Source organism: Gracilinanus agilis, chromosome 4 (genome assembly GCF_016433145.1).
Source record: "Gracilinanus agilis isolate LMUSP501 chromosome 4, AgileGrace, whole genome shotgun sequence".
Lineage (NCBI taxonomy): Eukaryota > Metazoa > Chordata > Mammalia > Didelphimorphia > Didelphidae > Gracilinanus > Gracilinanus agilis.
The window spans coordinates 507,678,682-507,706,276 of NC_058133.1; the positions used below are offsets into that span (position 1 = coordinate 507,678,682).

General features: G+C 42.4%; 1 protein-coding gene across 1 annotated transcript in view; it reads right to left on the reverse strand.

Moving 5' to 3' along the window:
• SENP2 (SUMO specific peptidase 2) overlaps positions 1-21,151 on the reverse strand; it is a 34,774-nt gene extending 13,623 nt beyond the window's left edge. Inside the window, exons 1-10 of the mRNA XM_044673190.1 lie at positions 21,031-21,151; positions 20,647-20,713; positions 19,507-19,588; positions 17,824-17,998; positions 12,264-12,367; positions 7,393-7,487; positions 6,770-6,821; positions 3,844-3,873; positions 3,668-3,731; positions 1,943-2,143 (exon numbers count right to left, since the gene is read on the reverse strand). Coding sequence (XP_044529125.1) covers positions 1,943-2,143; positions 3,668-3,731; positions 3,844-3,873; positions 6,770-6,821; positions 7,393-7,487; positions 12,264-12,367; positions 17,824-17,998; positions 19,507-19,520 — 735 coding nt within the window. The 5' untranslated portion in view covers positions 19,521-19,588; positions 20,647-20,713; positions 21,031-21,151. The remainder of the gene's footprint in view (positions 1-1,942; positions 2,144-3,667; positions 3,732-3,843; positions 3,874-6,769; positions 6,822-7,392; positions 7,488-12,263; positions 12,368-17,823; positions 17,999-19,506; positions 19,589-20,646; positions 20,714-21,030) is intronic.
• Between the last annotated feature and the right edge of the window lie 6,444 nt (positions 21,152-27,595).

Genomic DNA, 27,595 nt, shown 5'->3' on the forward strand with positions numbered 1-27,595 from the left:
CCTCCCTGTCTGAGCCTCATCTGTCATGGGTGGCTCAGAGGCTTTTCAATTCTAAGGGCCTTAAGTGCTAAGGGAGTTCAGGCAAAGGACAGATAAGGATGGGCTGGGTTGCTGGGGAAGCCTCTGTAGAGTTAGTCCCTGAAGGACAGGCAGGATTCAGAAAAGGAGAGCAGGGGTTCCAAAGGGACGATCCCAAACAAGGGGTTCCAAAGGGACCATCCTGAGCATAGGAGACAAGGGTTGAGAAGGAAATAAGCCTCAATGCTAGAGGAAGTACATATTAGGGAGTGGAGGAAAATCAGACCCAAAAGGGTAGGCTGGACTGTAGGATGAGGAACCCTGAAGGCTAGGCTAAAAAGCACATGTTCAAAGGGACAGATATGATGAAAATGATGCTTTAGAAAAAAAAAATCAGTCTGACATTATCATATACAGGGGAACTGAGGAGGCAGAAACTGGAAGCACAAACCCAGCGGCGATGCCTCGGGTGAGAAGAGATCTGGGCCTTCTAGAGGTTGTGGAAACAGAGAAGAGTGAATATGAGAGCTGTTTCAAAGGAAGAAACAAAAGGAATCAGTGATAGACTAGAGAACAAGGAGAATGAAGAATGGTAACCAAATAATGTTCGCACACGGCACAGAGAGCTGCGGCTGAGTCTGAGATGATGGTGAGGAAATCTCGGTGGACATGTCCCTACATGCACTTGGGCAATAAAGGGCCCCTGACTGCAAAGGACAGAAGGCAATCCTGAAAAGGAATTTGTCTGGGGGATTTTCTTGACCTGACTTTCCTAATTTTTTAGATGGAAGCTAAAGAGATTTTTTTGTCAGTCTCCTTGCTTTAACCCCTACCTGTTTTTAGCATTTTCACACGAGACATGTTTCTAAACTATACTCATCTAAATCCTACTATCAAAGAGATGCCCAGCATCACGTATTAGCCTCTAAAAGGTGAAAAAAAAATCTTCCTAACAGGACAGACCCATTTTACTTCCCCAACATAGTCAATAGCTGCTGAGCTAACAGGAAGTAGTGACAGCCTTATTCTCATTAGCTTTGATTATTTAAACCATGCTCAAAATTCCTCCTGATTTCAGGGGTCCAAGAGCCCACCCCTCAATGGTTTCAACCAGATTTCTCCCACATACATGTCATCTACAGTCAAAGCAAACTGCCCCCCCCCCAAAGACTGACAAGGCAAGTGATTTTAAATGTCCCGATCGCAGAGGCCCAGGAGAGCCAACCAAGCACGGTACCTCGGTGAGGCCGGAGGGCTCGGGGGGCTCCTCGGGGGGCTCCTCAGGGGGCTCCTCGAGGCACATCTCAGGGTGCTCCTCGAGGTGCATCTCAGGGGGTTCCTCGAGGCGCATCTCAGGGGGTTCCTCGAGGCGCTCCTCAGGGCGCTCTTCAAAGATTTCATCAAGGAGCTCCTGGAGCCGCTCCTCAGGGAGCGCCTCCAGACACACCTCAGGGCGAGCCTCCAGGCACACCTCAGGAAGCACCTCAAGGCACACCATGGAGGGCTCCTCGAGGCACACCATAGAGGATTCCTCGAGGCACACCATAGGGGGCTCGAGGCACACCATGGGGCGCTCCTCGAGGCACACTCCATGGGGCTCCTCGAGGCACACCGCGGGGCGCTCCTCAAGGCACACTCCATGGGGCTCCTCGAGGAACACCCCATGGGGCTCCTCGAGGCACACCGCGGGGCGCTCCTCGAGGCACACCCCATGGGGCTCCTCGAGGCACACCGCGGGGCGCTCCTCGAGGCACACCACTGGGGGCTCCTCGAGGCACACCACTGGGGGCTCCTCGAGACACACCACGGGGCGCTCCTCGAGGCACACCACGGGGCGCTCCTCGAGGCACACCACGGGGCGTTCCTCGAGGCACACCACGGGGCGTTCCTCGAGGCACACCACGGGGGGCTCCTCGAGGCACACCTCAAGGTATTCCTCCTCCTCTGGGGTTTTTTCCTTTTCCTTGTCTGGGCAAGGTTCTTCTTCCTTCACCTCGGCCACGGAGCGTCTCTGCCTGAGATCTTCCTTCACCTCCACCACAGAGTGTCTCTGCCTGAGCGAGGGGGCACTTCCATTACCCAAGTGAAGTCTGACGGATACTTCTTCTGAGAGATCAGCCGGAGCCTAAGAAGAAAATCGCCCGATACTTTTACTATTTTTGATGACAGACTGGCCACTGCCTTGCTCACATAAAACACCCAGAATTCTCTGTAACCTAAAGCAGCGCAGAGGTAGAAGAGAAAGCGAAATGAGGGCGGCCCATAGCTCTGACCTCCTGCTGCTCATGTGCTCGCCTATTACTGGGTGACATCGAGAAGAGCTGAGAGTCAGTGGAAGGGGACCTTCTGGCCAAGTCAATGCCTACTTCTGCAAAAAGACTAAATCAGCTTTCCAGAGAATGGCACACAGTGGGGCCACATACTAACTAGCTCCATCATTTTAAATGAGGAATTTAACAAGGGTAGATCCAATCTTCTTTTCCCCTTGGAGAGCACCTCCTATGGGCACAGTCAGCAGGTCACATTCTACCAGGCCTCAGGAAACCAGCAGCCTGGGTGTCCAGTTGTCATCTCCTACACACCCATCAGTAACCCACTATATACCTCAGCTGCTAGCAGTGATGACGGGTTGGTCCAGTTCTGATATTAAAGGGTAGCTGACAGCTGCAAGAGGTTACTGAGCTGGGATTATCTAAATCTGTCTTTTATCCGCACTCTGGCATTTTACTTACCAGTCATTAATGACTAATGGCAAATAGACTTTAAAGGGATGTGGGCAGGGTTCCACTTTAGGTAGCATCAGTGACCAAAAGTCCTCCTAATGAGGTCTGATAGGGAAAAGTTGATGTAATCAAATGACACTGATGACAGTCTGAGCTTTTCTTCCTGACTGGCTCAAGTAAAGGACCCCTAACCCTATGGGTATCACAAATCAGCTTTTTAATAAACAAAAAGTATTTGACAACTACTGGTGATAGAAACAGAAAGGTCAGAAAATCCCTCTCCTCATATTCTAAAAGAGAAGCTGAGCGAAACCCCTCTTCACCCCCCTCATATTCTGGTACTTAAGATCATCTTGGACCCTCCTCTCTTTTGCAAAATTTACTGCTGCAACTGTTAGTGTTTGTTGAATCCCTAGAATTAACTCTTCTTATTGGCACTCAGTGCATCACTTATAAACCAAATGCACTATTCAGAGAAGCCTAGGAATTCTAACATCCTGAAATTGGTCAGAAGCCTTGGCTCCCCAAAGCAAAATGGCCTTCTGGGAACACATGCCACACTCCTCATGGGTAGGTAGGTAGACACAACTCATCTCCTTTTCCAGAAGAGAAACAGCGGGATCCAGAAATGTCAATAACCTTGGGAGGATGGTCAGAGGAGTCACTTGCTTATTTGTTCACCAAGGAATTCCAGGCAACCACATTAGCAAGATGAAGAGAGTTTTCTCCCCTCCACAATCAAAGGAACATAATGGGAACAATGAGAGTTACAGATAAAATCAAAAGGCAAACAATGGATTTGGAAAGGCTACTTTGAAGTATTACAAAGCCACTCAATTCTGTGATATTTTTGGTAGGGACCAAAAGCTTAACATGATTCAAATAAAAGGACGAAAAGATGCTATAAAACAGAATTTGATACTTACACTTTCATTTTCTAACATACGTCCAGTTGTCTTTTCAGCCTCTGGAATTTTCACCTTAGAATACCTGAAAAAGGAGAAATAAAAACCGTAAGCTTTGTTGATAAATAGAATCCTGAACAATTCTTAACATTTTTAGAAGATTTCAATTAAGTAGGAGAAAGAATGAAAAGCAGTACCTTTCAGAAAAATGGATGGGGCCAGAATTCCTAACCAAATAAGAAGTAGAAGAGATTATAAATATAGATTGCCACTAACCATGTGAAAAAGTGCTCCAAAAGACTAATAAATGAAAACTAAATTAACTTGAGGTTTCACTTCCAACCCAAGAAATTGGCAAAAATGATTAAAGACAGTTGGGGAAACTGTTAATTAACCCTACTGTTTTAAATGACAATTTGAAAGGAAAAATAATTTTTAAAGGACTAAATACTCTTATAACCATGCAATCCCAGTGCTGGACATATACCCCATTTTACCATAGAGAAAACTAAGGCAAACAGAGCTCAAATGACTTTCTAAGGATGATGGAGCTAGTTAAGTATCTGAGGCTGGATTTGAACTCAAGGTCTTCCTGACTCCAAGCTCAGCACTTTCCCCACTGTTCAAGCAAAACCAGGAGAATAATATACATAATTGTTTCCATAATGTAAGTGAAAATTTACTAAGAAAGCAGCTGAACACAGATGAATGGCAATGACCTAACTCTGTCCTGGAGAACAAATGATGGAACATCTCTTCTGAGCAGTGAGCCAGCAGACCCCAGGGTCAAGTCAAGCATCAAAGAACCCACTAAAGTGGGTCATTTTGTCAGCTGGTTTTGATCTTTGTCACATGTAAATTCAGGTTGGGGGGGTGAGGGGTGGGAGTGGGGAGACTAGCAAATTAATTAGGTGTGAAAAACAAAAAGAAAACATTTTTCTTAAATGGGAGAAGTTTAGTGCAGGAGAAAGAACCCTGAAGAAGTCTAGAGGTCTGAAAAATGCTCCCCTCTGCCTTTGACACAGTAGAACCTCTCTGAGCCTGTTTCCTTACCATTACAATGAGGGAATGGTATTCGTTGATCTCTAAGGTTCCTTCTAACTCCCAATCCACAATTTCATGGGGTTCATAATTTCTTGGATTTGTATCATCTTATTAATTCACTGACTTCAAGGGTCTATGATATTGGTACAGGTTCCCCTTTCAGCAATTCAGAGTAAAACTAATGATTTGGTGAACTCAATTTAAGAAGCTAGGTGGCTCAGTGGATTGAGAGCTAGGCCCAGAGATGGGAGGTCCTGGGTTCAAATCTGCACTTCCTAGCTGTGTGTGACCCTGGGCAAGTCACTTAACCCCCACTGCCTCATTGCCTAGCTCTTACCATTCTTCTGCCTTAGAACCAATATATAGTACTGATTCTAAGATGGAAGGTAAGGGTTAAAAAAAAAAAAAAAAAAAAAGTACTGTAACCAAAAGCCCCATCACTCTTTAGCCTCACTTTTGCCAAGCCTCTCCAGACTTAGCTAGACTGGTTATCTGATGATGAGCAAAGAAGTTGCTTTTGGGCCAGAAGTTGAAACCATTCCAGATAAGAAGCAGAACCTGCCCTGCCTTCTAGAACCTGGGCTTTTCACCAGACAGAGTTGGACTTTCCCCATCATAAAAGAGAAACAAGCAAAAAGCCCAAGTCCTGCCTTACAGAACATTTAAAATTCAGAGTATTAACACCAAGTAAGAAATAAAATAGCAAAACACTAAAGGAAGTCTAACATGAGCCAAGTCTAACTTTAAGAAGGGGGCCTGGGCATCCATGGTACAGCCCTCTCTAGGTTCCTGTTTGTGAGTGACATGGAATCACTGGGTCCCAGAACACTCACTACAAGGCCTCCTCAGGGAGACTCACAGTCAGTCAAGAGATGAGTCTCAAAATCCCCAGAGGAAAAAAGACAAGTAGCTAAAGGATGCATCTTATGGAGATTCTATAGGCAAATGGGTTGCAAGTCCAATAAGCTAGCACATACCTTGGGCCCTGCAGAGAGGGCATTAGCCTAGGCCAGAAGAAGAAAGGGGGTTAGGTTTGGAAAATGAAAATCCATCCTTAGTATTAAATCCATCATATATGACTAACAATATACTCTCAGTGGTACCATAGAGCTACAAAGATGAAATACCACAGTCTCAGGAGAAAAATTGCAGCTGACCAAAAGGACAATGGAAAGACAGAATATGGATGTAAAAAGGCTGCTGCATGTCACGATCACTGACACATTAAAAGTGGCATTTCAAGTGGTAGCTCATTGGATAGAGAGCCAGGCATGGAAACAGGAGGACTTGGGTTCAAATCCAGCCTCAGATATACCCCAACTATATGACTAGAAAAGCCACTTGACCCCCATTGCCTAGACCTTACTCCTCTGTTACTCTAACAGAAAGTAAGGGTTAAGAGGAAAAAATAAATAGATCTATATTTATATATGACTGAAAAAGGAGGGTGGTCAGTCTCATAGGGAGAATGCAGGACAGAGAGCCTAGGGATCCCCAAAATGAAAAATCAAGAAGCAGCCTTCAAAGCTGTACCCAGGAAGGCCTGCAGAAGGCAGTGGCCACCCTTATGCACTCACATAGCCACTGGAATAAATACAAGAGGATCAGAACATCACTTTGTGAGGTTAGAGAGGAAAGAGAACAGGAAAGGCTCCCTCAAAAAAGTGGCTGTCAGGCAGAATGGATCAATGCCACCAGAGAAGTATAAACAATGTGCCCTAGCAGTCCAGAGGAAAGCCTCCTGGAGGAGCTAGGCCTGGACAAATGGCTGAGGTATGGCTATGCAGACCTGTATTAGGGGATGACAAGATGTTCCCACAATCCCAAACAAAGGAAGGGCCCAGCACAGGAGTAGAGGTGACCAAAGACACAGAGAGTTCAGTGACACTGTTCAAACTGTGACACTGAGTAATGAGCTTAGACTTTCTGCAAAAACATCACGATACCTCAAAAGATGCCCAAAGAGATCTTTAATCTTCTACCTGAGAAGCCGTGATATTTCCAGAAATGTCCCATTCTTAAATTGAAGCACTAGAAAAAACATTTCTTTAAAATGCCCAGAAACCATCGGGTAGTTACCTCTTCTCGTTTCTCATAACACGAACAGGTCCCCACTTTTCAGTAACTCTGTCTGTAAGGAACAATGAGGAGGCAAAGATTAAACCTGATCAAAACTGAAATACACACACAGCCATGCTCATGTGTGTACACATTCACACACGCTCACACTCACTCACTCTCTGCCCCCTCTTTCTGCCTCTCTCTCTCCTTTCAGTTCAGAAAGCTGCCAAAGTATCAAGCTGCTGGCTCTCAGGAAAGGCTGAGACCAAAACGTCAAATTACATTAGTCAATTTTCTCACAAAACAAGGTTTCTAATGAATAAAGGCCTTCATTCTTTAACCACCATGATCTTCCCTGGGAACCGATTCCATGTATTCAGAGCTGCCAGGTGGTGAAAGGTAAAGGCTGCATCTACACATGTGAGGGATGACAACAAAGAGCCACCTTGGGGGCCCCCATCACCTTTTTCTAAATACCTTCATGTTTCAAAACAGTCCTTTGCCCCTCACAATAGAGAATTTTCCTTTTTCTTTTTCTAATACATGATTTTTCAAATGGAGGCTGACTGAAATATGAGATGGGAACTCTTAACATGAATGAAGTAGAAGATTAGAAAGCTGGGCTACATATGAGAACTCACATTGCTTTGGAACAAGCTGACCTGCTCTCATTCCATGGTGCTGTTCTTCCCCCCAGCCGCCATTCCTTAGTGCTTCCGCATGACCTCGTTGAGAACTTGGGAACAGCAAAATTTCAGAAAATTAGAAACAAAAGAGCCATCACACTCATTCACTTCCTACTCAGTAAATTTCTCTACAGAGGCAATACCAAATAACCAAGGGATATTAAAAAAAGGTTCAGAGGGAAGCCACACAGTCCAGGCTAATGGCGCAGCACTGTGTGGCCAACATAAAGACCAATTTTGAGTCTCAGTTTTGATAATGAGTGACCATTTAGCAAAGTCAATCTCTTAGTTTGATATAACTATAAAACCTGGCAACATTAAAACGTCATGGAAGGGGGCAGCTGGGTAGCTCAGTGGATTGAGAGCCAGGCCTAGAGAGGGGAGGTCCTGGGTTCAAATCCGGCCTCAGACACTTCCCAGCTGTGTGACCCTGGCCAAGTCACTTGACCCCCATTGCCTACCCTTACCACTCTTCCACCTATAAGTCAATACACAGAAGTTAAGGGTTTAAAATTTAAAAAAAAAAAAAAGTCATGGAAGGGGGCAGCTAAGAGGCTCGGTGGTCTGAGAGCCAGGTCTAGAGAGGGGAGGTCCTGGGTTCAAATTAGACCTCAAGACATTTTCTAGTTGTGTGATCCTGGGTAAGTCACTTAACCCCCATCATCTAGGCCTTACCACTCTTCTGCCTTGGAACTGATACTTAGTAGTGATTCTAAGACAGAAGTAAAAGGTTTAAAAAAAAAAACTCAATCTAAAAATTTAATAGATAGGGTTCAGTGAGAGGAGAAATTAAAAATTATACCATGAAAAACTTAAAACATTTTAGAGAGAGAGATGGTTGAAAAATTTAGACTGAGTGTGCTGGATATCAAAGCCATTCTTGTTAATCAGCTTTTTTAACCTAACAAATTCAATAACCCATTAAGCTTATTCTTTTCCCAAGAGAACAAGTTGTGAAAATTTATAAAATATCTATGCCACTCTCCAACTTTCTGATTAGACTACAGGAAACTAAAAGAATACAATTGGAGCTCAAGAAAACAATTCTGCTGGTTATACAAGTCACAAGTATAATTCTCATATGAAAATAACTGAATTTACCAAAATTTCCAATGAAATTGGACATTTTTGCACATGACATTTCACATCCAAAGGCCTCTGGGAAGAGTCAAGCCCAATGTCAATTCTCAACTCACACCTAAGCCCTGCAACAACATCTAAGGAACCCAGGCCAAAGCTTCATCACCCCAAACTCATCTCTAAAAACTGCCCTGAAACAGTGCTTTTATCTAAGAACTAACCCTCTGGGCCCCAGCTTTCACCTCTCTGTATCTTAAAGGTTAGGAAGCTTCTAAAATTTCTATTTCTCTTGCTGGATGAGAAAAAAGGTCAAGAGAAAGAAGGATTGCTTGCCTGTGTCATCACCAGGATAGACAAAAATGCCCTTTCTCTCCCTCCCTCACTTTGCCCCCTTCTCCTTGGAGGAAAGCGACAAATTCTTAGGATAGAACTTTAGGGGTTATATACTCATTCTTATCCTCAATTCTCAGAACTAAAAAATAGAAATGACTGCAGAAAGGGGAAAACAAAAATGAAGAGGATCCCCAAGCTTCAATTTAAATGTGTGGCTGCCTGCTGGTACCTAGTTTTCCAGAGAGCCCATTCCCTCCTATTTGCTGAAAACTGTCATTTCCATATTCATGCTTCCCTCAGGGAAAGTATCATCAGACCAGTCAGGAATGAGTGCATCCTTTAATAATAACCCTCTGGGGGCAGCTGGGTAGCTCAGTGGACTGAGAGTCAGGCCTAGAGACGGGAAGTCCTAGCTTCAAATCCGGCCTCAGACACTTCCCAGCTGTGTGACCTTGGGCAAGTCACTTGGCCCCCATCGCCCACCCTCACCACTCTTCCATCAAGGAGCCAATACACAGAAGTTAAGGGTTTGAAAAAAAAAAAGTAAAAAAAAAATTAAAAAATAAAATAATAACCGTCTATATCCATACAGCTTTTCCTCTTCAATCTAAAGCTGAGTAGCCTTTTATCTTATCTGGACTAGTTGAACCAGCTGGTCTACAAGCTTCATGACCTGCCCCTCTCCACCAACAATAGAGGCACCAGCTACCTCTGTCCTAGCCCTCTCATGTCTACTTTAGCTTGACTTTTCCCTCCATCCCTGGAATCTCTCCCTTTTATCATTAACAACATTCCCTTCCTCTTATACCCCTTCTATCTTCTAGCACCCCTCCAATGACACTGGCTTCCTGGCTCTTTCCAAGACTGGCTGCACTCTCCTGACATACTCCTCCAGAAGGGGAGTCAGCCTACACCCCACTGCTACTCCCAGAACCTCCCTCCCTCCCTTAGCTGTTAGCAATCAGGGTCACCCTATGTACCCAATATAGATCCCGGTGGCAGTCACTCCCAGCCCCAGGACCACTGTTCTTATCTCCCGACCTTCTACCCCTGCCTAACAATTTTCCTCTCCAATACTGATATATTCTTCTAGTCCCTTCACCCCCAGGGCTCTAGACCAACATCATCTCTGCTCAGGTTTCACTGTCCTCCTTTCTGAAAGGCTCCAAACACTCTCCTGTGCTCTCATATCCTTTGCCACCTGCCCTATAATTCCTTATGCTTTGGCAAACCCAACCATTAATTACTCCCATCATCCATCTACTTCATTCCCATTCTAGTGCTGCTGAACAGAGCTAGAAGTCATGCAGCCATACTGACGGGGTCCACTACAAATTTTTACCTTATCATTTCGACTAAGCCCTCACTAAAGCAAGGTAGTCTTTTTAATCTTCCTAAATAGGAGATCTATCTTAGAATTAACACTAAATGTTGGTTCTAAGGCAGAAGAGCAGTAAGGGCTAGGCAACAGGGGTTAAGTGGCTTGCCTAGAATTACAGATCTAGGAATTATCTGAGATCAAATTTGAACCCAGGACCTCCCGTCTCTAAGCTTGGCTCTCAATCTACTGAGCCACCTCATTGCCCCCTAAACTGACTCTATATGTCACTCCCGATAAAAGATGGTCCAAATCTTCTCTTTCTCAACTCCTCCCTGCCCCCATCAGACAGTCCTATACATTTTTGAGAAAAGAGGCCATTCACTTTGAGCTCCCTATTCCTCACTCACTCTACATCTGAGCCTAATGCCCTCATCCCCTATTCTCCTCTCCTTTACTACAATCTCTTATGAGAGGTGGCCCGGCCCTTTTCTCTAATTCCAACTCTTCTACCTAGATGCTTGATCCAATTCCCCTTGTCCCATCCAATGTTGCTCCTGTCCCCTGACCCTTAATTTATTTTTACTCCCTCCCTACTGCTCTAGTACTTGCTGCTTAACCCAGGTCTTCCCCATTCTTAAGAAATCTTCATTTCCCCCTATCATCCCTTCATGCTATTCCTCCTCTCTTACACATTCAGGCTCTAACAACTTCCTCTTTCCCTCTACCTATTCACTCCACAAACTTTTCTAATTTGATTTCACCTAACTGAAATTATTCTCTCTAAACTTATTATCATCATCTCTTTTAATGGCCAAATTTGATGAGCTTCTCTCAATTCTCACCCTTACTGACCTGACACTACTGGCCACTCTCTCTTTCTAGGAAACATCTAGGGCAGTGATGGGCAAACTACGGCCTGTGGGCCAGATGTGGTCCCCTGAAATATTCTATCCAGCCACACAACATTATTCCTAATCTGACGAATATAACGAGTAGGATACAATACAATGAAACTTCGAAAGAGTTGCCTTAGAAACAGACTAACAGATAAGCATTTCCTTTCCTTTGGTCCACTCTTTAAAACATTTGCCCATCACTGCTCTAGGAGATTTATGACACTATTATCTCTTGGTAAACCTATATCTCTGACCACCATTTCTCAGTATCCTTGGCAGGTCTATCATCCATAGCCTGCCATCAGATTTCTTTAAACATGCTGACCAGTTTGACTCCTTTTTATGTTTGTTTCCCAAGCACCTATGTGCCTGGCACATAGTAGGTATTTAATATATACTTATTAACTGACCCCCGAAGGAAGGAAAAATTAGCAAAAGAAGACAAAGGGAAAAGAAAGTAAGCTAGAATCTGGGAAACTGCTAGATTTTTCTCAATATTCCAATAAATTCCACTTCTCTGTCACTTAGGGAAATTAAAAAATTCTACCAAAATCCCAAAATGTTTTGAAATTTAAAAAATTCTAACAATCCTGTCTGTCACTCCTTATCCTAGCATTCTTTATTGTAACCAACCCATAATTAGAAACTATTTTCCAACTTTATTATAGGTGATGACAAAGGGAGCACCAGCACACATTTCTAAAGTACTTTTCGTACATTATTAACACCTGATCCTTAGCATGACCTCGTAAAATTGGTTCTAAGGCTATTATTATCCTTGTTTTATAGATAAAGAAACATTAGGCTCAGAAAGGCTATGTAATCTGCCTATGGTCACATAGCTTCGTAACTAGTGGTCATAAGACTAGAACCCTGACCAGTTTCCTGACTCTAGATCTGGCACTCAGAGAATAAACAACCAAAACATCAAAAAAAAAAAAATCCTGGATCCCAATGGAAGCAAAGAATCCTGGTCACAGAGATAAGCTAAGTGGCAGAGCCTTGAGAAGTGAGACACCAGAAACACCTGGACAAGGATACTGGATTCACCCTCTGATATGGTCACGAGACCCAGGATGGCCACACGAACAGAAGAGCCACCAGCCTTTCCCCAGCCATTCACCTGCCCAGCAGTTCCTGGCTGTCACTCTCTTAAAAAGACAAGCACCCTCAACCACCTCAATAGCTGTTGTTACCTGTGATGGTTTGCATTGACAGGAGTGAGACAGTTTCCATGGTATCCTTCTTTAAGTCGTTGTAATAGCCTTTGATACTTCTCTCTCTCCTCTCTCTGAACACCCTAGGAAAAGGAAGGAAATGCTGACAAAAGCCAATAGGGAAATTGCTGGCCCACATGCAAAGAATCCATGGTGAGGACCCAGATTCTGTACCCACTAAGCAGCAGCACCCCTAGTCATTCTGGGCCCTATGTGGCCATTAACCAAGGTATTATTGTCCAAGGGTCCTTAAGGGCACCATATTTAAAGACTGTCCCTTGTTCTAGCTTTACATTTACATTTATTAAATACCACATAAGGCTTAATACCCACTGTTTTAGGGACTGAAATAGCTACATTAGAAAGAAACATGGACCCTGACCTAATGCATTCCCCATTCAAACAGAAACAATTTGAAAGTAGAAACTGTCTTATACTGTGTCCTTTTATCCTCAGAACCTGTCATATACTATGTGTGGATTGACTGATGGGAAGTTTGTGTGACAAATAAACTAGAATCAAAATAATAAGAGATTAAGTGCTCTAGAGAGTTGCAAAGTGGTATATATTAAGAGAAAAGTCATTATCAAATGAGTGGGGGAATCAGACAGGAAATATCAGGGAGGTGCCATTTAAATTGGACTAGAAAAGATGAATGATAATTCAATAGATGAAGAAGGGGAGGAAGCACATTTCCAACACAGATAATAGTGGGCACAAAGAAAGGCATGTAGCAATCTAGTTTGGCCACAGCCTGGAGGTACATGGAGGGAAGCAGAAGAATTAATCTAATGAGATCCATACCTAAAGGAATTTCATATAAGCCACATGAAGGATGGATTGAAGTGGAGAAAGAATGGATAAGGAAGATATGTTAGGAAGATACTAGAATGGTCAAAGCAATTGCTAATAAGTCTGAACCTGGAGATAGGCAGCAATGGGAAGAAAGAAAAGGGAGCAGTTGAGAGAAATACAAGCAATATTAAATCTTTTTTTTTGATTTTGCAGTAATATAAGTTTAAAATATATATTTACTCCAATATTAATGCATAACCAAAAGTTTTAAGACTATGGAAACCTGCCATTTATTGATAAATGTTATGGGACTGTGATTAATGATTGGGTCTGAATCCAAGAGAAGGGAACATTATACAGTGTCAAGAACCATTATACAGTGTCAAGAAGCACAAGGTCAAGGAGACCAATCAATCCCAATGGGACTGATGAGATTCTGGGCCAAGACAAAGGACTTGTTTGAGGTTCAAGGTTGCGGTAGTTTGACATACATCAGACGCAGGCCTTCCCTGTACCACATTAGGACAAGTACTGAAGTTTGGCTATCACCCTGGCTCCCCTATCTCTGAGTATGAAGGTAAAATCAGATCAGGGAAACATACTTCCCTTTTACACAAAGATCTAGTCCCTTTTTCTCTCTTATAGTATGGCAACTTCCTGTAGTCCTGGCTGATAATGAGTTAAGTGCAATATTACTGCATTTTGTCCTACAGACTTGTGGGACAGAAATTACTTTAATTAGACCCTAATACAAGGGCCTGTTATGAATTTATTCTTGTTTACTCAGAAATTTTTATATACATAGATTTTTGATATTTTGATTCTGACTTTGAATTTTTTTCTTTCTCCCAAAGTTTAATTTTTCTTCTATTTGCTTTTTCTTCTTTTTATGATTTTGACTTTCTTTTGATAATTGATTTATACACCCCATAATTCAACCATGTATCCTGAGCTGATCTGGGTATTGGTCAACATCCTCCTCAGGAGGGACTGTATGTTCATAAAATCCACAATTTAAAATTTTGTTTGAGAAAAATTTGAGGGAAAGAAGCTTGCTAACTCCTTGAATCCAGAAAATTAACTGTTTGGAAAAAGATGCCTATAGAAACCTACATTGCATGAAGAAGATCCAGAATGAACTTTGGGGTGCAACTGACTGAACTGAAAGGGATTTGAATACAGTTATTCTGAATGTAAACTCTTATGCCAAAGAAAACTGCCCCTTAATTGACTTCTTGTCAATGTGCCTAGCAAACATTGGTTTTGCTTTCTCTCTCTTCTATTTCCCTCTTGTCTCTAACTACTGTATTTTCCTCTTAGAAGATGCAATGTTGTATGCACCTGTAGTTAGAAGATTTTGGGGGGTACAAGATGATTATGTCAAATAATTGGGGAGACTAGTCTCCCAAGGGATCATAGAGGGGATTGGGAAGATGGGATTAACCCTCCCCTGTCTATTTTTATATTTAATCACCAGAGGTATATATATCCCATTTTATCCTTAAGTGGGAGAGGTCCGTGACCCATGTGTGCTAAAGTGGTTGACAAATCAGAAAAAACTGACTGCTCCCTGGGCAGTCCAAAGCAAAGCTAAAGCTACAGTTGGTCCACATAAAGTGGAAAGAATGCACAGGAAGTGATGCAAAGAAGAGTCTTTAAAAGCAGTTGCAACTTCCTGTGAGAGGGACTTCTTTGGAATTTGAGTTGCAGTTGGAGTTCGAGTTGCAAGCTGGTGAAGGATCTGCTTCATGGACCTGAGACTGGTGAGGCAGCTTTTGGACCTTTCCTTTAGGACTACCATGTGGGTGAGTGAAAATGCTTACACCTTTTCCTGGCTAGCCTCCAGAGAGGCCTCCATCTTGGAAGAGGCTTCGTGGCTAGAGCCCTTGCTTTATTCATCACTGGGCTCTTGGTTAGAGGCTGAGGGCCCTCTGGCTGAGGACTAATTAGCCATGCCTGGGTTGAGCCAGGGGCTGGAGCAAAATACTTAGTGTGTTAAGTTAGATATCTCACTCTATCCTCTTTCACGTTTCCTTTACTTTCGCTCTCTCTCCTTTTGTAAATAAAACTACCATAAAAAGTCATTCTTACTTGAGTAATAATTTCAGTGACCACATTTTATACATTTAGTCCAACCTTCATTTTAACCCTTACAGTCGGAATTGACCAAAATATAAAAAGTGAGGGAAGAGATAATACTAACACATGTTGACAAGTGAATTGTGATACAACTTGAAAAAAGAAAGGAAGAACCAGATTTTAGAGAAACATAATGAACTAGATTTGGAAGAGAATGAGGATAAAGTTCTCCCCATCTAGGTGGTTGGAGCCCAGAGGCAGCTGGATTCAGATGAATAGTCTAGTCTGGAGATTGAAGTCTGGGAGTCAATGGCATCAAGCTTGGTGCAGGGTGATGCCATGGTAGAAAATTAAACTGCTGATGGACAGCAGGTCAGGGGGAAAACCTCAGGGGTCGCCACTATAGGGTTGGGAAGGAGATGAGAACACAAGAAAAAAATAACCTGGAGAAATTTTTTAAAAAGGAGTATGTTCTCTCTCACAGGTCAACAGAGAAGGGGATCCAGAAAGAGGGGACAGAAAGAGTCTCAAAAACTACAGAGGACAAGAAGGGTTGGGACTGAAAAAATACCACTTAATTTAGGAAGTAGAGGGTCAACAGGGTCCTTGGAAAAGCCAAGCTGAGTTGAGTGATGAAAGTTATAATTGAGAGCAAGCAGCAAGGAAGTAAAGGTTCCTAAAGGGGCTAAAAGGAAATTAGAAAGTAGTCAAAGGGAGTTAAGACTCCAATGGAAAGCACTGATAGAACCAAAAGGTGATGAAAAGAGGCTCATAGAGAGTAGACTGGGAGAGGGGAAAGTGGATAGGATTGTCAGTGAGATCATTAAATATTCATTAAGTGCTCCCATATGCATAACTGGGGGATTTGGGCCTAGAATCAGGAATATCTGAATTCAAATCCAGCCCCAGACATTTACTCTCTGTGTGTAAAATGGGCTGGAGAAGGAAACAGCAAACCACTCCAAGTATCTCTGCCAAGAAAACCCTCAATGGGGTCAACAAAGAGTGAAATGTGACTGAAACCAACTGAACAACAACATATGCAGAACTTCTAGTAAAGCAAAGACATAGCCAGAAGGTTGGCCTTAGAGAGAGGAGAGTAAGGACAACCCTTCCTCTGAAACAGGAAAGAAGGAAGGCAAGTGACAGGTATTGGAGAACAGCTACTTTAAAGAACATGACAGGGACTTGTTAAACACAAATCAGAAGTACTCTTAAGCAACTCAAAAGATTCCTTTGCTATGCTCCCAAGAGGTCAGGTCCACATACAATAGATGCCCACCCACTGGGTAGCAGGTCTTAGCCCGAGATTGTAATGCTGTAAGAAATGAAAAGTCCAGAGAATCATGGGAAGACTGAGGTGCAAAAGGAAGGAGAGCCCAGAACGACAACTATATAACAGAATGGGAGCATAATAAAACAATCCAAGGGGAAAGCTCTGAAAGAATGACCCAGCAGGGCCCCAAAGATGCTGCTCCCCAATGCTTTAGGCAGGCAGACCCAAGACTGCATGCCACACCAGATTTCTTTCAACAGTTTTACTGAGCAATTTTACTCAAGTTCTTTCTCTTTTCTCTTTAAAGGATTATTCTGCACAGCATCAAGGGGAGACTAAAATGACACACTGCATATTTACAGTGATGAGGTCAAGCTGCTCTTTCCACAGACTCTGCTTCCCCTGTCCACAGGCCAGAATTGTCAGAGCTGAGGGCCTGTTGTCTAGGCCCAAAGGGTAAGGAGCAGTGGCTACTGAGGTCATGGTGGCATCCAGAGAGATGAGGCTTAACTACAGATACAAATCAGGCCAGAGATGAGGAAATGAGCTGAAATCCCCAGAGGCCCAAAGGCCAGAAAGATCATAAAGCAGGAATGAAGGGAATGAAGAGGTGAACTGGCAAGAGAGCACTAGCCATCAACATGTGGAGCCACCTGAGTGTTGAGGCATGATGGGCAGACAGATGTGGGAGAAGTGGAGTATTTGGGGAGGTCCCTGGAGTGTTGTATGCCACAGGTGTCTGAAGGCCTCTAGCATTCACCTGAAAATCCCTAGAGATGAAATCAGGATAGCATGGAGGGAAAGTCCCTGAGTATGAAGAGTATGGTACTGACAGAACAGGGTAAGTGAATAAGAAATCTCCAGATAAAAGTCATCAAACTAAGGAGAAGGCAGCAGGAGGGAATGGAAAGAACTTGATTTAAAGGCAGAAGATTACTTCCTACTTTGGTATACTTGGGCAATTCACTGACCCTCTCTGGGTCACTGGAAGATTTATAAGGCCCCTCCTCAGGTCTAAAATCCAATGATTCTGTGACTTGCAAAGAAGTAAAGCTAGAGAAGGAGCAGCCATGGTGCAGATGTCCTGCTGGTTGTGGCTAGGGTAGGGTAAGGGGGACTCTCTTCCAACTGGGCAGGAGGTGATTTCCTCAATGGGAAGGAAACATGGCTTCGATTAAAAGTATCTTGGTCAAGAGGAAAGTAAAGGGGGATCAATTGCCTCCTCCCTCTTATATAGGCTCCACACAACCATACCTGCCAAATACAAACAGAACAAGATACAAGAGTCCAGGTGTCCAAGGAAGGCCATTAGTTTCACTTCCAGGAGATGAGACCCTTGGTGCTCTAACATCAACAAAGGAAGAACCAAAATGATTGCTCTGGACTTGCCTCTTCCACGGTACATCGTGATCTCCTCAGAGCCCTGCCCGCTTCCGCAGGGGATTTCTCCAAACGGCTCTTTTCTGGAGCAACCTGCTTCTTGGCTAGAGGGTTGTCTGGGGGAGCCTTAACATGATGACGACCACTTATCCTTGTCTTACCAACTTGCTGGTTCCGAGGAAAACTATTGGATAGAACAAAAACAATCAACAAGACTGAAACACCTAATGTCTCTGCATTAAAGATACCAGACCTCCTGGCCCTTTAGATGATCATCAAAGCTCACCAATTTGCAGATTTTCACAAAGAATTCCAGTTCAGAAAAGAAGAGGTCCAGATCACAGCCAGAGAGTGGCTCCAATTAAGGTCTTCCTATTTTTCCAAGTCCTGCTATAACCCCACTGAATGCCCCACTCAATTCTCACCATTGATAACTTTCTCCAATCCCAAAGCTTCCCATATCCTTGCCTCTGGAGCTCTGCACCCCAATTTCTTTACTGTGAGCTGGCCAGTCATGAGAACCTGCACCCAGTACTTTTTTCCCCCTATTCCACTGGACCCAAAGTTCAGAGAGATTCAGAGAATTTAAGGCTCAGATGTGTTCACATAAGTATCACATCACAAATGTTTCAGCTAAAATACAGATAAGACTTCTGGGGGACAGCCTGGGACCCTAGTTACTATTTAAAACAACACCACTCAGAATCTATTTTTATTAAAAAGTTAGTTTAAGGTTTCAACCTGATCATAACTCAGAGACAACCTGTGGGGACTTCCTGCTATGGCTAGCAAAGAGCCATAAGGGGTAACTTCTAATTTTCAAGGATATGGAAAAGCTATAAATTATCCAGCCTGCCCTCTTTCTTAGAAACACATCTATTCCTGAAGGCTTAATCAAGACTCCCCAGGACTAGAGGTATAATACAAACAGGCCAGAAGGGAAGGTCACTTTCCCATCCCTAAAACATGAGCCCTAACACCTGGTTTTTCATCTACCTGCTAAGACTGATGCAAGTAAAGATATTTTTTGTCTGCTGTCTTTTTTTTTTTTTTTTTTTTTTTACTCTTAAATTGTAAAACTCTTACCTTCTGTCTAGGAATCGATACTGTGTATTGATTCCAAGGCAAAAGAACAGTATGGTTAGGCAATGGAGGTTAAGTAAACTGCCCAGAGTCTCACAGGTTGGATTTTAACCAAGGACCTCCTATCTCTAGACCTGGCTCTCAATCCACTGAGTCACCTAGCATCCCCCTCTGCTGTCTTTTTAAAAGACTATATCAGTGAGGGCAGCTGAGTGGCTCAGTGGATTGAGAGTAAGACCCAAAGATGAGAGGTCCTGGGTTCAAATTTTACCTCAGACACTTCCTAGCTGTGTGACTCTGGGCAAGTCACTTAACCCCCACTGCCTAGCTCTTACCACTCTTCTGCCTTAGAACCAATGCATAGTATTGATTCTAAGGTAGAAGTTAAGGGTTTTTAAGAAATAAATAAACAAATAAATAAAGGAAAAAAAGATAATATTTTTAAAAAGACTATATCAATAATATACTTTAGGCACCTTAAAAAGTCAGGAAAAAAAAAACAAGCAAAAAAGCTAAAATATTTTCAGAGGACTTCAAAATATGCAGATATTATTAAGCTGGTAAATTTCTATCCACAGAAAAGCAGAATTATCATTAGGTGACAGTTACCTAAAGGAAGGCATATCCTGGCTTGGGGGATCCTGTTTTACTTTACTTGAATCTTCATTTGCTCCATTTGGCGTTTTCTTATCTACAAATAAAAGCATATTAGTAACTGGAAGGGGAAATCACAGAGTTTGACTGGTTTCTGTATGACAAGCAGAACTAAATATTTTGGCTTTCTCAATTAAATTACTGTATCCAGAAACTTCCTCTGCCTTTCCAAAGATGAAAATATGAAAGGCCCCATCTAAAATTCAAAGTGAGTAGAAAGCCTCAGAATAGCTGAGTTATTCAATAGCACCTAGTTATTCTCTGACTGAACAATAAGCTTTTAGGAAATATCTGAATAAACCCACCCGAAGAGGACCCTTGTTAGTGTTCCCTTAGAAACCACAGCTCTCTTCTAGAGCAGAGAGCATCCAAAACATGATTCAAAATCCTCAATGACCTGGTGGAAATAATAGCCTTTCAGCATAAGGACTCTCTTCCTGGGTTACTTGAAAAGGAACATGAAGTGAGTTGTCACCAGATGGATGCTTGGAACACTAAACAATTCTAAGAGAATTATTCTAACTGTCATCAGAATTGACCAATTAGACATAAAGGACAACTCCAAATCACTGGCACAAGGCTAGTCCAATCTGGGTACACGAAGGTCTTGAAACAGGCCTAGCTCCACATTCTCTGCCACAGGCATCATCAAAGCCCAACAGAATGAATAGAGAAGCCACAAATCAGTTTGCTTCACTCTAGGAAAGAAATTCCTGATTCCGATGCTTTTTTTGAAGTCCAACCCTTCTTTCCTTTCATCTTACCTCCCCCCAAATAAGTCCATATCCTGGGGGAGAGGACAGAAACTACCATTAGCCTTTGACATCCCTGACCCCAGAATGACATGGAGTGAATGAGAGGCTGCAGTCCCCATCCTTGGCCCTGAGATGCATAAAGTGGCCAAATCAGAGTGATGGACAAGCAGACCCTTTCGATAGAAGGCCTAACTAAAAAAGAGAAAAGACATTCCTGAGGTTCATAACATTGGTTTCGTTCCTCTTTTTCCCCCACCACAACTCCAACCTGGTAGAATGTTTCTCTTTCACACAGTGAAAATTAGAAAAAGAAAAAACAATCATCTGATATTCTTCTCACCCGATGTAAACTCATTTTTCTCAGATCCAGAATCTGTCAGTTTATGAGGTGAATGTTTGGGAAGTTCCTTAAAAACAAAAAAGGAACCATTATGGTAAGAGAATCCATCCTTAAAAACAAAACAAAACTGCTCATATCAAAATCATCCCAAGTGCCTAAAATACAACAATCTTCAAAAATAGACAAATTTTCATTTTTTAAATCTCATAAAATAATGTAAAATATGAATCACAGATGCTTAATATACATTAGTTTTTCCTCACTTAAAATATTAGCAGTTATCCTGTTTACATAGCTCATAAATTTTAAAAGCAATTTATAATTCTGAAGATAACAACTGTCAGGGACCAACAACAAGCCATATCTGGCTTTTATTCCACTGACCTCTCCGGTTGAATCCCCCGGCTGCGCGCCATTGCAGTCACTGGCCTCCGGGCGCCTGGGGTTCAGGCGGGCCGGGGCACCAAAGAAGCTGGTGATATCCCAGATGCTCTTCTTGACTTGGTCAATCAAGCAATCTACAAATCAAGGGAGCACAAAATGAACATTTTATGACAAGAGGATCTCCTCTCTCAGAAAGGCGTTCCCTTCAGCTCTGGCAGCCGCAGTCCTTATACAGTGCTTGTGGATGTACTTACATGAGCCAGAAAGACAAAGGGGCTCCAGAATCAGTCAGAGTCAGAGGTCCAGATTCAAAACCCACCTCTGATACTTACTACCTGGGTGACCTTGGGTAGGTTGCTTCCCCTTCTGTGGGCCTCAGTTTCCTCCTCTTTAAATGAGGGGGTTGGCCTCAATGGCCTCTGAGGTCCCTTCCAGCTCCAGATCTAGACCTGTGATCAAAAACCAGAACTGACAAAACTCGTGGTGTCTAACAGCACCTGGCACGTTTTAGGTGGGTCTTCCAAGATTCAGTGAATGAACAACTTTCCTGGAGAGTTAGGAAAGAAACTAAAAAACGTGATTTTAAAGTAACCTCTTCAAGTGAAACAGCTAGTTTCCTGTTTTCTTTATCAAAGAATAGCAGCTTTGGAAAACCAAATACTGCTGCAAAAACTAACAAATAATTCACCACCCCTTCACCACTCCCCAACCTTCAAATACAATCTCTTGCCACAGAGATGAGGTCACAAGGCATTAGTGAAAGCTTGCTCTGGGTATCTTCCCTCCAACTATGCTCTGACACAATGTCCACTCAAAGGTCAACAACAGGGGCAGCTAGATGGCTCAGTGGATATGGTATGGGTTTAAAAAAAAAAAAGTCAATAGCTTCACTGAACAGATTCTGTGTGTTTTAGCACTGATTGGGTCCAGTGGAGCATGCAAGAAGGCCCTATGACTCTGACCAAATGACACCACAGTCTGTATTGGTTCTACTCTCATCCCACTCCTGATGGATCCTGGACTGACTGATCTTCCACCACCCAAAGATACAAAGGGGGAAAATTCTCCCCAAACAGTGGAGTGCTTGCGCCTTTTTTTTTTTTAACCCTTACCTTCTGTCTTCGAATCAATACTAAATATTGGTTCCAAAGCAAAAAAGTGGTAGGTGCTAAGCAAATTGGGTGAAGTGTCTAGCTTGGGATCACACAACTAGGAAGTGTCAAAGGCCAAATTTGAACCCATAACTTCTCATCTCTAGGCGTGGCTCTCTAACCACTGAGCCATAAAACTGACCCAGTTCTTGTGCCTTTACTCAATCCATCTTTTCCTCTAACATTACCCCCCTCTACTCTACCTTGCCTATGTATTACAGTCAATGCATGCTGAAAATATCTTGATTTGCCCAACTAAATCTTATAATCTAGGAGGGCATGCCAAGTACAGAGTTAAACAGTTTTACATCCCTCAGTTTCAAAAAAAAAAAAAAACTCTTCCCAATGCAATGATAAAAAAGTGGTTAGACACCATCTTATACCACCTACTACAATAAGCTCCAAATATCGACTGGAATATCTGAGGTCATACCATTAAAAAAAAAATTAGAAGGGAAGCAGCCTGAGTAGCCTTTCATAACTAAGAAGGAAAAGCTCTTAACTAAAAAAGGCAGTGATGGTCAAAAACTGTAAGATTACATGAAATTGAAAAGCTTTTTTGTGAATAAAACTAATGTGGCTAGGGTAAGAAGGGAAGGTGTCAAATGGGAAAGAAAAATTCTCCAAATATTTCTGAAAAGGTTCTAAAATCCAAGACAGGGGAATTGCACACACACAAATGACCAAGAGTTAATCCCCAATAGGTAAGTGTTCAAAGGATATTAACAAACAGTTCTCAACATTGCAAACAATTTATAAGAAATTGCAAACAAATATACAAAAGATTGCTTCAAATCACAAAATCAAATTGCCTCAATCCAGCAAACTAGTCCAAAAGATCAAAGATGGGAAGAGTCAGAGATAGAGAAGTCGTAGAAAGCCAGTCACACTAATATGCTGCTGCTGAAGCTACTGAATAGGAAGCTACCCTGGAAGCCAATTTAAGATTATGTTTAAAAAAAAAAAAAGGCACTGAAATGTCCACGCCCTTTGACCCAGAGATCATACATACCAGAAGGAGGTCAAGAATAGATTTTAAAAGGATCCATACAACCCCAAATATTTAAAGCAACTTTTAAATTTTCTGCAATAGTAAAGAACTAGAAAGCAAAGCAAATGTCTACTGGCCAAGGCCCAGTTAATCAAACGAATGTAATGAGCTATTACTGTGCAACAAGAAAAGGCCAAGATGAACTGCTGCTGTTTCAAGTCCACAGAACCAGAAAAACACCACAATGACAATACCATGAATGCCAAGGAAAAAGGTGAAGCAGACTACTATGTAATCTCAATGACCATTTCTTTCTCCAATCAGCCTCCCCTTGAAATCAAACCCTGTCCAATCACCCCTTGAACCCTGTTCTCTTCCTTTCACCTTCCTGACCTGATGAATCCACTTATTCTACTCTCCTCTTCTCTTCTTTCCAGGCTCTTGACCCTTGATTCTACTGAAACAAGGAGAGAACCACAGTGGTGGTTCTGTGAGTACAAATAAAGGAATGGATGCAAAAGATTCCAAGTCAGACTCAACAAGGCCTAACAGCCAAGATAAAGGGAAGGGGCAGGGAAGGGGAGGTCCCCTTCAGGGGACCATAGTTCTGAAGCTGATAACTCAGGTCCCTAGAATAGTGGTTCCCTCAAAATAAGCAAGTAAGTTCAGAAGAGGGGGTAGAAATGGTGAGTCTGAGAAGCCTCCGCTGATGATGTAGATAGACTTCTAATGAGGACTGATAAAAAGACATAGGCAAGCACTGCAAAGGAAAAAGATATGAATCTCAGAAGTAGAGATACCTATACCTCAGAGGGCACCAATCCACCAAGTGAACATGTGAAGCTTTTCCATCTAGAACTTTGATTTTATTGAAATAGGGAATTCCCAATGAAGCAGCTACTGCCAAGGAGATTTTATTGAAATAAGGAACTCCCAAGAAGCAGCTATTGCCAAGGCCAGCAACTGTCAGGCAACTTTAGTCTTCAAGTTGTCTGAGGCACCTAGGCAACTTGGTTTCACTAAGGTCGTACACCTAGCATATGTCGGAAGTGGGATCTGAACCCAGATCTTGTTGACTCTAAGGTCATTTCTCTATTCACTATACCATGCTGCCTGTCTTGGAGAGGCTTATGAAATATTTTCCAGCTCAATGTAAGGATCTCTCAGAGACAGAGAAATGGGGAACAACACTCAAGATTCACACACATTATGGATGCTCTCTTCAACAGAGACCTCTCACTTCTTCATATTAAGTAGCCTGGCTACATGAATTTCTATGGCCAAAGGGATACCAAACCAATAACAGGTAGTCAGCTTCTGGTGATGAGCATCCCTAACTGTTCAATCAGGCATGCACTGGAAAGCCTTTACAGCTTGGAAGACTTAACTTAGCTTGCATACATAACTGGCACAGAGGGAAGTATTTGGAAGAGGGCTTAAGCCCCTAAAACACTCCACAACACTCAATTTTTGGTAGAGCTTACAACATTTTCTCCCAAACAAATTTCTTTTCATTCTTTCTCTCCCTTCTTTTCTCTCTTTTTTCTTCCTCCTCCTCCTTCTACTACTACTACTATTACTACAACAACAACAGAGAATTGAAAATGAATATTTAGTACCTAATCGTGGTCTTTTGGCTTGTATTTCATCATTGGCTGGAGTTCTGAGGAAAAAAACAGAAAATCAACATCATTACCTTATCAATGCTCCATTATGCATAAATATACTAAATCATTCCTCCACTCCCATTTTATTATCAAATGGGTATCAAGAAATGTTCTGAGACAGAACTGCATACTTTCAATCGCTTCTGTTCATACAGGGAAAACTGCATTATAATTTAGATATCTGAGCCAGCTAAAGATCTCATTTTTTATACCAGTAACACTGAAAATAATCAATCATATGCCACACACAATTCACTAAGCATCCAGCTCTTTTTGTTTTGAATAATAGCTTATATTGAACAAAGCTCATTTAGGTTGAAAATTCCAGCACTTAAAACAGGGTAAAGATTTTATTGAACAGAATTTGCCAACCAGGAGATAACAATCTCAGGCTTTGGAGCAGTAATCAGTGCCAACAGTTTCTTTTGAGATTTCCCAAGAGCGCAATCTGAAATCCTCTCCCTTTGGCTTTTGAAGACACAAGTGAGGCCATTAAATAGTATATGAATGTCCTGCAGGCTAGGTACCTGCAAACTCCTTTTACCCCTCATTAATCTCAAGATTTCATCAATAAAAATAAAGGGACTTTGTTTACAAGGCAAATACCCCACACTGTCCTTGGGTTTTAGGACAATCAACATTTATTAAACGCCTACTAAAGACAAAGTCAGGAAAGGAGCTGGTGGAAGTACAAACATCAAATAAGACTATCTCAGATGTCATAGGGCTCATAATGAAGCAGGAGGCTTTAGAATAAGAGTTCTAAGTTCTGAGGGAGTCATGGAGACCTCTGATAGCAATAAGGTAAAGTCTATGGAATCCTCTTCAGAATGTTTTAAAATGCACAAAATAAAATATGCAGGATTAAAAAGGAAACCAACTATACGGAACTACAATAATCCAAATACTAAACACCACCACCATCACAACAAATTCACAGACTCCAGATGAAGAATATCTATTCTATTAGCTAATATGACAAAAAAGGAAAATGACAAATTCTGGAGGGCTTGTGGGAAAACTAGGATACTAATGCACTATTGGTGGAGTTGTGACTGAACCATTGTGGAGAGCTATCTGAAGTTATACTCAAAGGGCTATAAAACCTTTTGATCTAGCAATACCACTGCTAGGTCTGTATCCTATATACATTTTTTTAAGAAAAGGAAAAGGACCTGTTTATACAAGTAAATTTATAGCAGTTCTCTTTGTGGTAGCAAAGAACTGGAAACTGATGAAATGTCCATCAATTAGAGAATGGCTGAGCAAGTTTTGGCACATGATCATAATGAAATACTATTGTGTTATAAGAAATGATAAGCAGGAGGATTTCAGAAAAACCTGAAAAGACCCACATGAACAGATGCAGAACAAAGCGAGTAGAACTAGAACATTATAATAGCAACAGCAATAATGCAAGATGAACAACTATGAATGACTTAGCGATTCTCAGCAATACAATGATCCAAGACAATCCCAAAAGGCTTATGATGAAAAATGCTATTCACCTCCAGAGAAAGAAATGATGGTGTCTGAATGCAGATGGAAGCAGATCATTCTTAACTCTTAGTGAGTTCTGGAGGTTTTAAAAAAATGTGTCTTTTCCCACAACATAACAAATATGGAAATATGTTTTGTATGATAGCACATGTATAACCAATAGCAAATCAACTGTCTCAGAGAGGGGAAAGGGTGAAGGAGGGAGAGACTGTGGAACTCAAAATGTCAGAAAACAAATGTCAAAAGCTGTATTTATGTGAAAATGGTATAAGAATAAAACATTACTGTTAAAAAAGAATATCTGCTCTAAAGCTACAGATGTAGATATAGAACATAAATCACTACAAAATGATTGATAGCAAGTGCATAAAAATGTCAGAAGCCAGAGAGAGGCTGAGAGAAGGGAAGAATCTTTACTGAATTCCAAGGTAAAGAGAACTGGAATGTGAAGTAGCACAAGCTTGTGCTAAGAGCATCCTTTGCTTTCTCCTCCCCCATAAATCTACAATAAAATGGTGCTGCTTTAGACTATTTTCCTTGTGTGAACTGGGCATTAAGCTTTCCTCTCCAGCTCTATTTTCCCCTACAGAAGCTCAACTAAAATTTCTATCTAATTAGACAAGTCCCTCTGCCAACACAGTTTTCTCCTGAAGAGGCAGGAAGGCATGTTCCAAAGAGCTGAAGAAAAATCAAAATGATCTCTTTTGACACTAACCACATGGCCTTGGGGAAGTCACTAAATCCTCTGAGCCCCATTTTCCTCAAAAATAAAATGCAGTACAAAATGACTGCAGCACCTTCTTTACAAGGTGACAAAGGAAATAAGGAAATTGGTCAGGATCACGGTTTGGCATTCCAAGACTGGGGCTTCTGGCCTTTCCTCTTAACATATAAAGTAACTCGCGGGGCTTTCCACTCCTGCCCACCCCCCCACCCCACCCACACCAGGCAGGCATCAGGCCTGGCTCTCGGCCTCCCATGGTTACTTAGTATTTATTTCTCTGCTTGGTAGCCCCCCACCCCCACCCCACCGTCCCCCGCTCGACTGACAGCTGCAGAGCTGGCCCAGATCCCGCCAAAGGTCATCGCATCCAGCCCCTCGTAGACAGAGCAGGATCCTTCGGGGCTTTTCTCGGGCTCTGCATCACCAAGACCCCAAGCAGCCAGCTCAGCCGCAGCTGTCAATCCAAGGATCTGCCTGTAAACAAGACCCGCCCCCGACTCCGCCCCGACTCCGCCGCCACCGCCACCGCCAT